General features: G+C 30.3%; 1 protein-coding gene across 1 annotated transcript; it reads right to left on the bottom strand.

The window, feature by feature from the left end:
* Positions 1-1,831: 1,831 nt before the first annotated feature.
* On the bottom strand, positions 1,832-12,748 carry LOC126888026 (uncharacterized). The gene is made up of 3 exons (XM_050656031.1): positions 12,143-12,748; positions 11,880-12,039; positions 1,832-1,980 (listed from the first exon to the last, which is right to left on the bottom strand). Exons 1-3 carry the CDS (start codon positions 12,566-12,568, stop codon positions 1,877-1,879), a joined length of 690 nt encoding a protein of 229 aa, XP_050511988.1. The 5' UTR covers positions 12,569-12,748; the 3' UTR covers positions 1,832-1,876.
* Between the last annotated feature and the right edge of the window lie 4,030 nt (positions 12,749-16,778).

Genomic DNA, 16,778 nt, shown 5'->3' with positions numbered 1-16,778 from the left:
GTATATTCTTTTCAAATACTGTTGTTCTTTGAAAGTATAAAATCTTTTCGCCATACTAACAGATATAAAATACAGGTCAATGCGTTACAGATTTGAGGAATACTTTGACAGTAACGATATCTCTATACAAAATAAATGACAAGCTGTAACTGTAATAAATGACCTGTACGGGTACCGTGAAGAGTGAATCATCTGTAACGCACATGTTGACCTTAGCGCTCCGTGAATTAAATGCAACTCACGGCTGTAAATTAAGAAAAAAAAACATTTTTTTAAAGATTTTGTTTTAAATTGTCATTATTTAGTGTATTTTTTGAATAATTTAATAAAACAAGACATGGAGCCTGAAATCAAAAAAAATTAACGTGGCGGTTAATGTGTTAACCCTATAATAGCGGTCAACTAATCTTTACCCATAGTCTAACTGACAGTTGCTGTTTCACATCCACACCACAGATTAGTTATGGTCGCTTGACCATAAGTTTTGTTTTATTTTTCTTATGTTGGTAGGAAATTATCGATAATGGACAATGATCAACAGAAATAACATTTTTATGGAGAATTATCAGCATATACAGAACAGAGTGGGCCAAATAAAAGTGTCCACCTCGATATTTGGCAGTATTTATCAGATTTTAAGAAAATGACGAAACATGTCAATTATTGATCTAAGGGGGATACATTTTTACGGTACATACATCTGTCATTTGTCAACCCCCTCCCTTCCACATCCCCCACCCCTTATTTTTAAATACGGAATAGGGGTTGTGTGCTAGCTCATTTGAAAGGTTATTCAACTCTCTATTTAGTAATATAAACATTAACGTAATTTTTTATACAGGGTGTCCAAGAAAAAAATTTTTAAATTAAAATAATTGACACAAAAAGAGGAATGTATGTATGTAATTTATTTAATTCAAAATACATTCTACTGCTGTCACAAAACAGAAAAAAATGTTTTTTGATAAATAAACATTGCTTTTTGCTTAATTTCAATGTTCGAGCTGCCACCCGTCTGCCTCTTGGTAGGTTGAATATTGAATTTAAGCAACAAACAATATTTATTTATCAAATAAACATTTTTTTTCTGTTTTTTGTCAGCAGTAGAATGTATTTTGAGTTAAATAAATTACATACATTCTTCTTTTTGTGTCAATTAATTAAATTCAAAATAATTTTTCTTGGACACCCTGTTCAAATAATTATGCCAATGTTAATATTACCAAATAGAGAATTGAATAACCTTTTAAATGAGCTAGCACACAACCCCTATTCCCTATTTAAAAATAAGGGTTGGGGATGTGGAAGGGAGGGGGTTAACAAATGACAGATGTATGTACCGTAAAAATGTGTCCCCCTTAGATCAAAAATCAACCTGTTTCGTCATTTTCTTAAAATCTAATAAATACTGCCAAATATCGAGGTGGACTTTTATTTGGCCCACTCTGTATATTATGAACATTGATCGGTATAAATGAGTTTTGAGTCATTTTTATTAGGATAAATTCAATAAATTGATATATTTCTTTAGGACTATTTGTTTTGTATATTTTTAAGGCATTTTCCCTAATAACACCAAACATTCCATATATGTTCCTAGAAGGTACACACAGGACATTGAAAACATTCCTGGAATATCCCCAAAAGCACAAGAACATTCCCTGAACATCCCAGGAAAATCCCGTGTCAGCATTTTAAACATTCCCTGAATGTCTTATTGGAACATTCCATGAATGTCCACGAATGTTCTTTGGACAGTCAAAGTATATTTTTTAGACATTCCTTGGATATACCAGAAATATACGTGGCTATACCAAATAATACTCCTTGATAAATGTAAACATTTTTATTACACAAAAATATTATAAAAAAAGTGTCACATTTGCTTCATGTATCTCTCTTTCGCCTTTCTTAGCCACAAGGCTACAGCATATTCGGTCTCCTTCCTGGTTTTTTGTAAACCACTTCTCTCAGCTGATTCTAAAAAAATACAATGAATGATAATTTTTCTATCCTTTACAATTATCAATCAAAAGCAATACCATTTACAGGTTATTTTTTTACAGATAATTATTTACAGGTAAGTTTTAGAGCAACCTGAAATTTAAATTTCACATTAAAATTTCCAATATCAAATGGATAACAAACATATAGTACTTTAACATAATATGTAAAATGATTGACGTCAAGGACTACTTGCCGTAAACTTAAGTTAGTGCTACTTTTTACTGGGTATCCGCTATAAGTGAAGTAGTAGTACTTATTTATATTCTATTCCTTCAATTTTCGTGCGAGATTTCATAATTCATCATTACTCAATCTATCCATCTTCAACGGCAGCAGGTGCCATTTTCTTTTAACTCTTCCTTTATGTCATTATCTTCTCCGATTCACTTTCAGTTCTTAAACCTTTAAAATCCAACTCAAACACAACAAACGATAGATGATATCTTTAACATCCAAACAAATTTTAAAAAATTACAAGATCAAAATAAATTTATAAAATTCTTCTGGGTTAAAGCACACGTAAGAATAACAAACAATGAAATTACAGATAAAATAGCCAAAGAAAGCATAGCAATGTGGGAACAGATAAATTGCAAATTATCTATAGATGAACAAATAATAAATAAACATATCAAAACATAAAATGATTAGAAAATGGTCCTACTTGTGGCAAGAATACACCTTTACAAATCCAACATGTTACACACCAGACTAGAAACCAAATTGAGGAAAAAATCTTGGTAAAATAAGTACGATTACAATCGCAAAAGCTACTATTAGTAGAATTAAGTTCGGTCACGCATGTTATCCAGCACACTTACATAAAATCCAAATACTTGAGAGTGATCTTTGTGAAGTTTGTATTAAAATCGGTGACCTGGACCACTAGCCCAGTAAATGAACGGGAAATTCGGCGATACCGTGTAATTTTCAGGGGCAACTCCGAATTGCATGAAAATTTGGATTTAGGTTCTATTTATCCTCCACTTCAAAGTTGAAATTGTGCCGTTGGTTGCTTTTACTTAGGGGGTGACAGTCACCCTTCTCGTGGGTGAAAAAACATACGTTCAAGATAAGACCGGAAATGCATAAATTGACTGATTTTAAGCAACTTTTGTTCTATAGAGTTTTTTATGTAAGTCAATACTTTTCGAGTTATTTGCCATTGAAAATGTTGATTTTTCGACAAAAAAGCTACGTTTTCAGACAGTTTTTCGCAAATAACTCAAAAAGTAAATATTTTATCGAAAAAAATATCCTTAGCAAAAGTGTAGCTTATAAAAAACCCAAAAAATGGTGTATCAGTGAAGTCCATCAATCAAATAAAAACAAAGTTGTAGCTCATGAAAAATACGTTCTTATTCGTCTAATTCCAAATCGAATATTTCAAGGTGAAATCACCGAAAAATTAAGCACTTTTCGGAAAAACCCATTTAAACTTTTTTAAAGTGTTTATAAAAAGCTTTGTTTTAATTGTTAACAAAAGTTTTAGCATTAAAAATAAGCGAGTTACGCTCAAAATAAAGTTGACCCTCTTTTTTTTTTGTAAAAAATCATGAAAATCTCGTCGTGTTTAGCTCCCCAAATGAAATTAATCGTTACCGCTTTACAAACAATTTACTTACCTATCTATTTTTTATATGATCTGTCAGTCTCACCGGTTTATTAAAGTGTTTATTTTTGAAAGGGTTATAATTGAGAAAGTTTGAATGGGTCACTAATCATGAGTGTATGCAAATTTTGAACAGCCATATATTAACCAATTTTTATCTTACGGAGAAACAAAATAAACTAGCATATTTATAATAGCAAAGCCTACATTTTTTTACCCTTTAAGATTTTTCTTATCACTAATACTTTTTAACTTATTTTGAAAACATGAAATTTTTCAAAAATTTTTAGAAAATTTTTTTTACTATGAAACCAAATGTTTTCAAAAATAAGCACTTCAAACCAAGCAAACTTACAGATCATATAAACAATACACATACAGTTAAAATAGATGGTAAAGCCAAACGATTAATTTCATTTAGGGTGCTAAATAGAGGGAGGTTTTCACGATTTTTTTACCAAAAAAAGGGGCCAACTTTTTTTTTCAGTGTAACTCATTTATTTTTGATGCTGTATACTTTTGTAAAAAACAAATAATAAGCTTTTTTTCGATACTTTAAAAATGTTAATAAGGTTTTCCGAAAAACGCTTCTTTCTTCGGTGATTTCGCGTTGAATTATTAGATTGGAATTAGCCGAATAAGAACGTATTTTTCATGAGCTACAACTTTGCTTCACTCAATTTGTAGACTTTACTGGTACATCATTTTTTTCGTTTTTTTAAAGGCTACACTTTTGCTAAAAAAATGTTTTTCTAGAAAATATTTACTTTTTCAGTTATTTGGGAAAAATGGTCTGAAAAGGTAGTTTTTTTGTCGAAAAATCAACATTTTAAATCGCGAATAACTCGAAAAGTATTGACTTACGTAAAAAACTTTATAGAACAAAAGGTGCTTAAAATAAGTAAATTTATCCATTTCCGGCCTCATTTTAAAAACGCGTTTTTCACCCCCCGAGAAGGGGTAAATTTCACCCCCCAAGTAAAAGCAACCAACGGCACAAATTCAACTTTGAAGTGGAGGGTAATAAGAACCTAAATCCAAATTTCCATGCAATTCGGAGTTGCCCCTGGAAATTACACTCCAAAACGGTCATTTATTGGGCTACACATCTTTTTTGATTGCCTAAAATATTGGCTCAATCCAATGAGCTGTTCAGAAAACTTCTACAATTGAACATTAAAAGCCCATATAACATAATGTATCTTCTTGCTTTAAACAGGAAAGAAATTTACGATTGTTTGTTATATTTCGTCAGAACAACAAAATAAAAATTTAACAATACCTTTTGCTGCTACCTTATGTCTTTCCTTAATTTATATATACCTTATCTATCCGAGGCCTACCTTTGATCGTTTATAAAATGCCCTGCTCGGCTTATGGGCGAAAAGAGTGTAATCCTTGTGTTAAATCCTTGTACTCTCTTTTACAAATTTGTATCTCGCTGTATGGGTTTTACCTTAATGCCAAAAAAAAACTCTTCCTTTATGGAATTTATTGTATGTACAAATGTGTATTGAATGTCTATGAGCCACCATTGTTTATATAAGGATAGTTGGTCAGCCCAATAGGAAAATTTGTTTGATTCAAATTGAGACAGTCACCAGATGTCCTCACAATTTCTCTCAGGGTCGCAACGTCAAAATGCATAGACACCAAGTTGGATATGATCCTATTCATAACACCCCAACTCGCATACATATTAAGAAAAATAAATATATATGGAAGAATATAATATTTAGAAATTGAATTAATGATGTCATGCTATTATTTACACACACCCAAACTTATATGGAATCACAATGTATTTCAAAGTAATATTTATTTCTTTTGAAAAAACTTGTTATTGTTGCGAATTATAAAGGTTTTTATTGAAAATAAACAAATATATAAGACAATCGGATAGTACAGCTACGTACGGTATAGGTAATTTGCTTGAGTTGCAAATTGAAAAAAAAAATAAATAAACTAACTTTTGCGCCCAAAAACGAAAATATGGCCTTATGTGGGGTTATAGAACTTACAACGAGGAAAGATTATTGGTCTTGTGGACAAAGTATTGTTTTCAGAGGGACATAGCTGTAGAGCTAGGCGTAATACAGGCCGTTCTGTCCAAAACCTATTAGGTAACAGGAACTAGGAAAGCTCAAAAATAAAGCAAGGGAAAGTCGCCAAAAGTAATAACGGCTCTCCAAGATCGTTTAATTGTCCAATCAGCTGGAAGACACCCAACCATTTCTCACCTGCAGCTCCAAAGGCGACTTTTGGAAGCTACAGGTGTAACTGTTTCAGTTGAAACGATAAGAAGAAGAGTTCGTACTAAGAAGTATACAGCAGGAGACAGTTATGGGTTCCCGAGTTATACAGGCAGCACAAGATTAATCGCCTAAATTGGTGTCTTCACCACCAAAACTGTAACATTGGGAATTGACAAAATGTGCTATTTTCAAAAAAAGTCAGGATTTGTGTAAAATGAGATGACCCATGAAATCGTGTACTTAGAGGTCGAGGAAGACAAGCAAGAACGAAAACTGTCAGATCTGTTCACAAATATACAAGAGGAAGTGTAATGTTCTGGAGAGTAATTGTGATCCGTAAAAAAACTCCTTTAATTTTCATCCAATCAACTTTAACTGCTCACAGGTATGTTGATAACTTGTAGTCAGGAGAGGTGCAACAGGAGAAAATTGAATTTTATTGCATGATAATGGACCTCTACATACCATTAGAGTGACGAGAGGTGCAACAGGAGAAAATTGAATTTTATTGCATGATAATGGACCTCTACATACCATTAGAGTGACTACAGACATAATTGAAGCGGAAGGTATCCCTTGTTTGGAGTGGTCTGCTTGCTCACCCGAGCTTAATCCTATAGCGTATTTGTGGGATATGCTTAAAAGAAAAATTAGTACAAGCTGCTCTTAAAGGATGGAGCAACCTACCACAACAAAATGTTTATAATTTGATTAGGAGCGTGCCCACGCAAACTGAAGCTTGCATAAGGACTAGAGGTGATAACACTGACTACCACAAAATACAACAAAAATAAATAAAAACAATTTAAACATTATTCGTTTTACATTGAAATTTTGTATGCTATTGACTTTAAAACAACTACTTTCAATTTGTTTGTTAAATGCTTTATTTAATTGTTTTATTTAATTGTTATGTATTTGGTATTAAATTGCTTTAAAATAAATATTGTTTGACTTCGTGTGTCTGTTTTTTAAATTCGCACGAAATAGTAAGAAATATCAGATGATTCCATATAAGTTTGGGTGTGTGTGTATATAATGTATAGTAGCATGACATCATTAATAGCCTAATAAAATTTAAAAAAGTAAAAAAATGTAAATACGTACAGGTTAAAACAAATTTTATATCAAAGTTTAGGTGAGTACAAAAGATATTTTCAAGAAAGTATCCAAATCATACAAGGGGATCATTGTTTAAATAATTAAAAAGGGGCCATTTTTGCAAAAAAAATATACTTTTTTAACTGCAGAGGTAATTTACTTACTAATGAAGGAATTGTATATAAAACTTTAAAAACAAATTTGCAAAAAAATATTTTTAGCGTTTTAAATAAGCATTATAAAATATCTTCTTTTACAGACTAAGTTGCGCTATGTTACCAGTATTAAGCAAAAAAAATTGGTTGAAAAATATTTAATATTTTTTGAGATATTGAATTTGTTTATTAAATGTTACTATATTTTCAATTGCAAAAACGCGGTTGTTGCCAAAGAAATATTCACCTGCTTAAGATCTCATTATTTTTATTTTTATGTATATTTTCGATAAATGTATTGATAAATTCAAATTTCTGTTAAATTCCCCCCTAAAATGGCATTTGAAAATTATTCAAATTTGTTTATAATTTATTTTTTTAATAACGTCGCAGGGATTAAGTATTTTGAAATGCCGTTTCGATAATTGGGTTCCTGCGAATTTTTTACTGATTAACAAAATTTTTTTGTCGGTTTTTCTTCTTCTTTTTTTTTCTTGGAGTTATATTACTAGGGGCCCTTTTAGGGTTAAATTTTATTAACAATGTCGAATCTCTGAGTTGTAGATTCTAGACCTAAAAATATTAAGATTTAACTAAAATCTCTAAAATAAAATGTGGCTCCTTACTGAGTTACAGGGTGTTTTATTTAAAAATTTAAAAATTATTGTTACCAAGTACTTTAAAACTATTTGACGTATCCTTATCATACTTGGTAGAAAGTGTGGCTATTATACACCCTACTAAATTGTGATTAATAAACGTTTATAGCTAGTGCCAGAGGCGTACGACAGGGGATAGTGAATGATTGACCCTTCCCAAATTCTACACCACTGAGTGAATTACTATGTTAGCGAAATTTTTCGATTCTCCAATACTTTATATGTAAATAACTTTATTGGTATCGATAAAGTAATCAGTTTGAGAGGTATTGGAAGTTTAATATGAATGAATGAATGAATCAAAATAACTATGCCATTTCATTTTTAACGTCCAATATCTCGAAAACTAATGACTTAATCGTTACCAGTAAACAGTATATTATTTACATAGAAAGTATTGGAGAATCGAAAAATTTCGCTAAAATAGTAATTCCCTCAGTGGCGTAGAATTTGGGAAGGGTCAACCATTAACTATCCCCTGTTGTACGCCTCTGGTAGTAGCTAGAAACTTTTGTTTATCACAATTTAGTAGACTGTATGGTACTAACACTTTCTGCCAAGTATGATAAGGATACGTCAAATAGTTTGAAAGTACTTGGTAAAAATAATTTTTTAATTTTTAGTTAAAACACCCTGTAACTCAGTAAGTAGCTACGTTTTATTTAAGTGATTTTAGACCAATCTTAATATTTTTAGGTATAGAATCTACAACTTACAGATTCGACATTCTTAATGAAACTTAACCCTAAAAAGGCCCGTGGTAATATAACTCCAAGAAAAAAAAGAAGAGGAAAAAAGACAAAAAAATTTGTTAATTAGTGAAAAATTCCCAGGATCCCAATTATCGAAACGGCATTTCAAAATATTTAATCCCCGCGACGTTATTAAAAAAACAAATTATAAAGAAATTTGAATAATTTTCAAATACCATTTTAGGGGGAAGTTTAATTGAAATTTGAATTTATCAATACATTTATCGAAAATATACATAAAAATAAAAATAATAAGATTTAATACAGGTGAATATTTCTTTGGCAACAACCGCGTTTTTGCAATTGAAAATAGAGTAACATTTAATAAACAAATTCAATATCTCAAAAAATATTAAATATTTTTGGACCAATTTTTTTTTATTAATACCAATAATATAGCGCAACTTCTCCGGTAAAATAAGATATTTTGTAGTGCTTATTTAAAACGCTAAAAATAATTTTTTGCAAATTTGTTTTTAAAGATTTATGTATAATTATTTAAATAAATAGGGGGTCAAATTTAATTTAGTAAGTCTTATGTGAAAGATTTACCCCTCAACTTTGCAGAAAACAATCCTATAGACCTTCATTAGTAATTGAATGACCTCAGCAGTTAAAAAAGTAATTTTTCTGCAAAAATGACCCCTTTTTAATTATTTAAACAATGATCCCTTTGTATGATTTGGATACTTTCTTGAAAATATCTTTGTACCCACCTAAACTTTGAAATAAAATTTGTTTCAACCTGTACGAATTTACATTTTGATTTACATGTAGTGTAACTTTATTTTACTAGACTATAATTCAATTTCTAAATATACTCTTATGTATTTTTCTTAATATGTACGCGAGTTGGGGTGTTATGAGTAGGATCGTATCCAACTTGGTATCTATGCATATTGACGTTGCGACCCTGACAGAAATTGTGGGGACATCTGGTGACTGTCTCAATTTGAATCAAACATATTTACCTATTGGGCTGACCAACTATCTCCCTATACAGGGTGTTTCATTGAGAAACGGAAATACTTAAACGGTGAATAGAGGTCACCGAGCCGGTTCTAGATATACTACATTTTTTGCCCTGCCGACTTTTATAACCGAGTTACAGGGTGTTTTATCGATTTTGCCCATTTCTTTCCTAAGCCATAACTTTAGAACCACCCTGTATATTTTTTTGATATTTGGTACACGTATGTCTCATTCAAAACCCAAACGACCGACATACTAACCATATGAAAAATCCAGGTCCGAATTAACAAAAAATTATAAAGTAATTGTGACCTTAAAACAACACCCTGTATATTCAAATTTTGCAAATCTGTTTGCATATTGGAAAAGAGCACAAAAAAGTAAGTTTAATGGTTCGCTTCAATTTTTCGGCCAGACAATTTTATGACTTTAATTTTGAAATTATATTGAATTTTCTAATAACTCTGGCATTAAAAAGCAGGTATTATTAACTTTTAGTTATAAATTATTAAAGTTAATGAATAAATACTCATTTTAAAAATAATCAATACTTATTTACTACATTGGAACGACCCAATTACTAATGACAAGAAAAATCCAGGTCCGGATTAGCAAAAAAATATAAAGTAATTGTGACCTTGAACCAACACCCTGTATATTGAAATTTTAAAAATTTGTCTGCGCATTTTAAAAGAGCATTAAAAGCTGTGATTGAAGGTCCATTTTAATTTTTTCGTCGTTGATTTAATTACATTAATTTTCGAAATTATATTGAAATTTTAAAGAACTCTGAGATTAAAAACCAGGTTATTATTAACTTTTAATAATTTATTGTTAATGAATCAATACTTATTTTAAAAATACTTAATACTTATTTACTACGCTGGCTTCATGGATTTTCTGGATTTGTAGCTGTATGCACATCATTAAAAATTATAATTGCGAGAATTTGGATATTTTAATGATTTAGTAAAGAATTAAAAAAACCGCTATCTATATGTAATAAAAAAAAATCGTTTAAAAAATGCAACAATTTACCATAAATTAAAAATATTTGAACTATAACAGTTGCTCAAAATGTCCGCCATTTTGTTCGATGCATTTCCTTGCTCATTTTAAAAGATTTCGAATCGATTTTCTAATAACATTGGGATTGTTCTTCATTTTTCTGGCAGCTTCTTGTGACCTTGACAGAACTAATCAGTATGATTTCAAAATTGCCGTAATTAAATTATCTGCGCAAAAATTTGACATGCACCTTTTAACGCAGTATTTGATGCTATTTTAAAATACGCAAACAAATTTTCAAAATTTCAATATACAGGGTGTTGTTTCAAGGTCCTAATTACTTTATATTTTTTTGTTAATCCGGACCTGGATTTTTCTTGTTATTAGTAATTGGGTCGTTCCAAGGTGGTAAATAAGTATTGATTATTTTTAAAATGAGTATTTATTCATTAACTTTAATAATTTATAACTAAAAGTTAATAGTACCTGCTTTTTAATGTCCTTAAAAAATTAATATAATTTCAAAATTAAGTCATAAAATTGTCTGGCCGAAAAATTGAAGCTAATCATTAAACTTACTTTTTTGTGCTCTTTTCAAATATGCAAACTGATTTTCAAAATTTGAATATACAGGGTGTTGTTTTAAGGTCACAATTACTTTATAACTTCTTGTTAATCCGGACCTGGATTTATCTTATGGTTAGTATGTCGGTCGTTTGGGTTTTGAATGAGGCATATGTGTACCAAATATCAAAAAAATATACAGGGTGGTTCTAAAGTTATGGCAATGGGCAAAGAAATGGGCAAAATCGATAAAACACCCTGTAACTCGGTTATAAAAGTCGGCAGGGCAAAAAATGTAGTATATCTAGAATCGGCTCGGTGACCTCTATTCACAATTAAACTATTTCCGTTTCCCAATGAAACACCCTGTATAAACAATGGTGTCACTTTTCAATTTTATGTTAAGTTAGTGAACAACTACTTGAGGATTTGTAATACTTAAGGTTGAGCCCTGACGAAGTGTGAAATCTCACACGCAAATTTGGAGAATAAAATATAAATAAGTATTATGTACTACTCCACTTATATAGCCGACACTCAGTTAAAATTAACCACTAACTAACCAATGCCATGACTAACGTAATCTTGACAATGAACTTTTAAGTGCCAGTTTTGTACCAGAAAAAGGCACAATTAAATTTTCTATCCATTATCAGACCATGTAGTCGATAAGGTATTATGATTTTTAAGAATCAAAAATGTCCCTAACTATATTATTTTCATTGATCCTATCAAATTTTGAAAATTCTGACTTCGAAAAATTATCTGTATCATTAAACACAAATAATATTTACCAATAACTGCCTTCGAAAGCCTTAGCTTTGAAAAGTTCATTTTCCCTTTTCTGCCTATAAAAGAATAGGCCATTGCCATTGTGTCTGATATTACTGGTCTCAAACATCTTTTCACAAAATCATACAAATTAACGCCTCCCATCTTGGCAAAATATTGGACCTAAAACAAATTTTAAATAACATCTAGCATAGAAAAAGTAAAAGACAAATGAATTATTAAGGGAAAAAACACCACGTTAACTTAAAATTAAGTAGGTACTTACTAAAGATTTATAATTTTCGCTAGATGCCAAAAATTGTTCCAGATTTTCTAATTCTTCTTGGGTATCCACTGGTAGCTCTTTAGAACTTCTTTCTAAAACATTCTCTACTGGTCCTTCCACTGATTGTTGAGTGTATGCAGATAATTCATCAAGTTTTGCATTGATCTCAATTAACAGGCTCTGCATGTTGTACAGCATTTGTGTATTGTATTTGCAATCATGTTCAACATCCGTTATTTCAACTGAGATATCATCAGTTTCTACAAAAACAGAAGACTTGATAAATATGTTCATAAATACAAGAGTCAGCACTGCCGAGTCTGTGCGGGCAATGTTCACTATACAATGTGCTTTTATTAGAAGTCTATTATAAAACTTGGATAAAAAAATAGGACCAGACCTAGTTTCAAATCTAGAAACTAGCATAAATACTTGGAAGAGAAAATTGTGATTTATTGTATCCAAGTACCGTTAGTTTACAAATTACTAAACAAATCCACTAGAAATAGCTATTTGTATAACAAGGGAGGAAAGTGCAACTTTTCCTCCCGAGAATGAAGTTTACTGCCGACGCGTAGCGGAGGGCAGTAATCACTCAAGGGAGCAAAAGGCACTTTACTCCCATGTTATAACATATATGATTTTTCCACCTTCCTCAAATAAAATGTCATTTTTTCATTTTTAAATAATTTATTTATGTAACTAATCAACAAAAAATATTAGAGAACCTAAACTAACAAGTAGATACATTATAACTGTCAACTGTCAAATTAATATAAGTAAAATAGTCCATTCTTTCACGGTTTTTGCTCTAAATTTTAAAGAACCGCTTGGATTGACATGAAATTTGGCATACGTATAGCTTACATGTCAAAGAAAAAAAGTGATATTGTGCCGATGTGTGCTTTTGCCCTAAGGGTGACTTTCACCCCCTCTTGGGGGTGAAAAAATATATGTCCAAAATAAGTCCGGAAATGGGTAAACTGACTAATTTTAAGTAACTTTTGTTTTACAGAGCTTTTTCGCCAAGTCAACACTTTTCGAGTTATTTGCGAGTGAATATGTTCATTTTTCAACAAAATAACCACATTTTTAGACGGTTTTTCGCAAATAACTCAAAAAGTAAGTATTTTGTCGAAAAAACGTTCTTAGCTAAAATATAGCTTATAAAAAAGTAAAAAAAATGGTGTACGCGTTAGGCCTCTGGATCTCGTAGAACCAGAGTTATCGCCAATGAAAAATAGATTCATATTCACCAAATTTCAAATAGAATATTTCGACGTGAAATATCCAAAAACTTAAGCACTTTTTGGGGAAAACCCATTATAACTTTTTTAAAGTGTTTAAAAAAAGCTTTATTTCTGTTTTTACAAAAAGTTTCTAGCATTAAATTTAAGCAAGTTACGCTCAAAATAAAGTTGGCCCCTTTTGTTTTTGCAAAAAAAAATCGGGAAGACCACCCCCTAATTAGCAACTTAAATGAAATTAATCGTTACCGCTCCACAAATTATTTTACTTATGTCGTCTTTATATGATCTGTAAGTTTTATCGATTCAAAGTGCTTATTTTTGAAAAAATTTGGTTTCAAAATAAGATTTTTAAAAATTTAAATTTTGAAAAATATGCTTTTTTCAAAATAACTTAAAAATTGTTAGAGATACCAAAAATCTCGAAAAACAAAAAAAAGTCAGATTTGCTTTTCTAAATATCATGTATTTTTTTGTTTTTCTGTTAGACAAAAATTGATTAAGATTTGGTGTTTTTAAATTTGCATACATTCGTGATCAATGACTCGTTCAACCCCTTTTAACTAAAGCCCTTTCAATAATAAGGACTTTGAACCGATGAAACTTACAGATTATATAAACAATATATACACGAGTTACGAAACTTGTGAAGTCGTAACGATTAAGTTCAATTAAGATACTAATTAGGGGGTGATTTTCTCGATTTTTTTACCAAAACCAAAAGGGACCAACTTTATTTTGAGCGTAACTTGTTTAATTTTGATGATAGAAATTTTTTTATAAAACAAAAATGAAGCTTTTTTTAAACACTTTAAATAAGTTGTAACGAGTTTTCCCCGAAATGTGCTTCATTTTTATTTATTTCACATTAACGTATTCCATTTGGAATTTGACGAATATAAACCTATTTTTCATTAGCTATAACTCTGCTTCTACTAGGTGTAGAGACGTGAGATATACACCATTTTTTTTTTAAATTTACAGGCTATATTTTTGCTAAGAATGTTTTTTCGACAAAATACTTACTATTTGAGTTATTTGCGAAAAACCGTCTAAAAGCGTGGTTATTTTGTTGAAAAAATGAACATTGACTTAATGAAAAAACTCTATAGAACAAAAGTTACTTAAAATTAGCCAGTTTATCTATTTCCTGACTTTCTTTGGACGAATATTTTTTTACCCCCAAGAGGGGTGAAAACCACCCCCAGGGTAAAAGCACATATCGGCACAATATCACTTTTTTTCTTTGACTTGTTAGCTATGTGTATGCCAAATTTCATGTCAATCCAAGCGGTTCTTTAAAATTTAGAGATTTTGAAATATTTTACCATTAAAGAACGGACTAAAATTATTAATGTAAACATTGTTTAATCAAAATAACAATTTAGTGTTTTTTACCATTCTGCAAACAACAGGGTGTTCTATAAATAAACGTTAAAATGTATAGATACTTACGTAGTAGATAATAGAATATTTTATAGGGCGTCAATAAGTTATTTAATCAATGACATACCATGACGTCACTGTTACTTTTCCTCCCTAGGGAGAAAAAGTACTTTTACTCCATAGGGAGGAAAAGTACGACTTTTCTTCCTATAAATAGGTCAGGAAAAGTACACTTTCAGTAGAAGTACTTTTTTTAATTTAAACAAATTTTAAGGTTTGAAAAAATAAAACTTTCAGTGAACTATATAATAGACCTGCGACACACCCAAAAAACGTTTGTTTCTCGAGATACTGACCACGATGTGGTGAATGGCTAATTTTGGTGATACTTTATGCTTTTGATGGTGGTGAAAACGAAAATGAGGTTTATTTTGAATTTTATGTGGCGGAACATTGTCAAACTCGCAATTTTACCCTAAAAATAAAAATATTAAATCACGTTTTTTGCGTTTAACTCGATACGACTCTGTTCCATTTTAATATTTTTTCCTGAAATTTTTATAGTATGTAATATTTCTCACCTTTCTGAAGACAATGGTACCTGTTTTAAGCTTTCTGTCTTATTATAGTAAAAGTTATGAATTTTTTAAAATAAAAAGTGCAGATTGCTGAATTGCAAAGTTTAATCGCAAATGTTGAGTGACGAAATTTAAGATTAAGCTTTTTAATCACGTTAAATAATAGAGTACATTCTGGAAAGTTTTAGATCAAAATGGTTTAAAAGAATGGTGCAACTTTTAATATCGATCTTATAAATTCCTAAAATAACGCTTATTTTTCGAGATAATGATCATGGGTGGTGAATAGCTCATTTTGGTCTTACTTTATTTTTTTGATAGTGCTGAAAACGAAAATGAAGCTTATTTTGAATTTTAAGTGGGGAAACATTGCCAAAATCGCAATTTTGCCCTAAAAATAAAAAAATGTAAAATTGCGATTAGTGCAGTCACCGAAGGTGGATATGAGCTATTACCTCCGATTTCGTTGAACCTCCATCGATTTGCATTAAAATTGGTGAGTGGTTAGAGGATATCTCAAGGAACAAAGGTGACATGGTGCCAACTTGCGCTTTTACCCTGGGGGTGGATGCCACCCCTCCTCGGTGGTGAAAATTATTTTATTAAAAATAACCCCACAATTCGATAGAGGGACAAATTATAAGCAAAATTTATTAAAATAAATCAAAACTTTTTGAGTTATTAAAGATCAAAGATTTTAATTTTTCGTGAGAAAAATGTATGTTTTAAACCGATTTTTCATAAATAACTCAAAAAGTATAAGTTTTTGCAAAAAAGTTTGTAAAAAATCAAATAAACTCCTTACTAGAAAAACCTTTCAATGTTAACTAAAAGTGAGCTATAGGTAACTGAATGTATATTTCTTTCGTCGAGTACCCAAATCTAAGTATTAAAGCTTAAATACCGGGAAAATGGTGCATTTAATAACATAAACTTATTAAACATTTGTCAAAGTTCATAGAAATATCTATCAAATAAGCCCTCGAACAAGTTGATAGCATTAAAATTTATGCACCAAAAATGTTTCAAAATGTATCTTTTAAAATTTTTTCCAAAAAAATGTTATTGTTTTTTTTGTAAATTACTCCGTTAATTTTTAAGATATACGGTTCACCTAAAAACTAATTAAAAGTTGATTCAAAGAGTTATTAAAAAACGTCAAAATTAGTCTTTTAAACCTCTTACTTTTTTAAAAATAAAAGGTTAAATGGCCCCGGTTACATGGTTCTCGCAGCAAAATTGAAATATTAAACGTTTCTATCTCGGTTATTTTTTACTCTACGGAAATAGTAAAATAGATAAAGTATTTGGAACAGAAAAAACTAAAATTTAGTCATATATGATTTTTTACGTATATTGAGTATTTTTGGAGTTATTATCAAAAAAAAATGAAAAGTCCGATAATTTTAAAAATTCTGATTTTTT

Source organism: Diabrotica virgifera, chromosome 7 (assembly GCF_917563875.1).
Source record: "Diabrotica virgifera virgifera chromosome 7, PGI_DIABVI_V3a".
In the NCBI taxonomy this organism is placed as follows: Eukaryota; Metazoa; Arthropoda; class Insecta; order Coleoptera; family Chrysomelidae; genus Diabrotica; species Diabrotica virgifera.
Note: the sequence above shows the minus strand (reverse complement) of the source record. Positions and strands in the feature narration are given on the sequence as shown.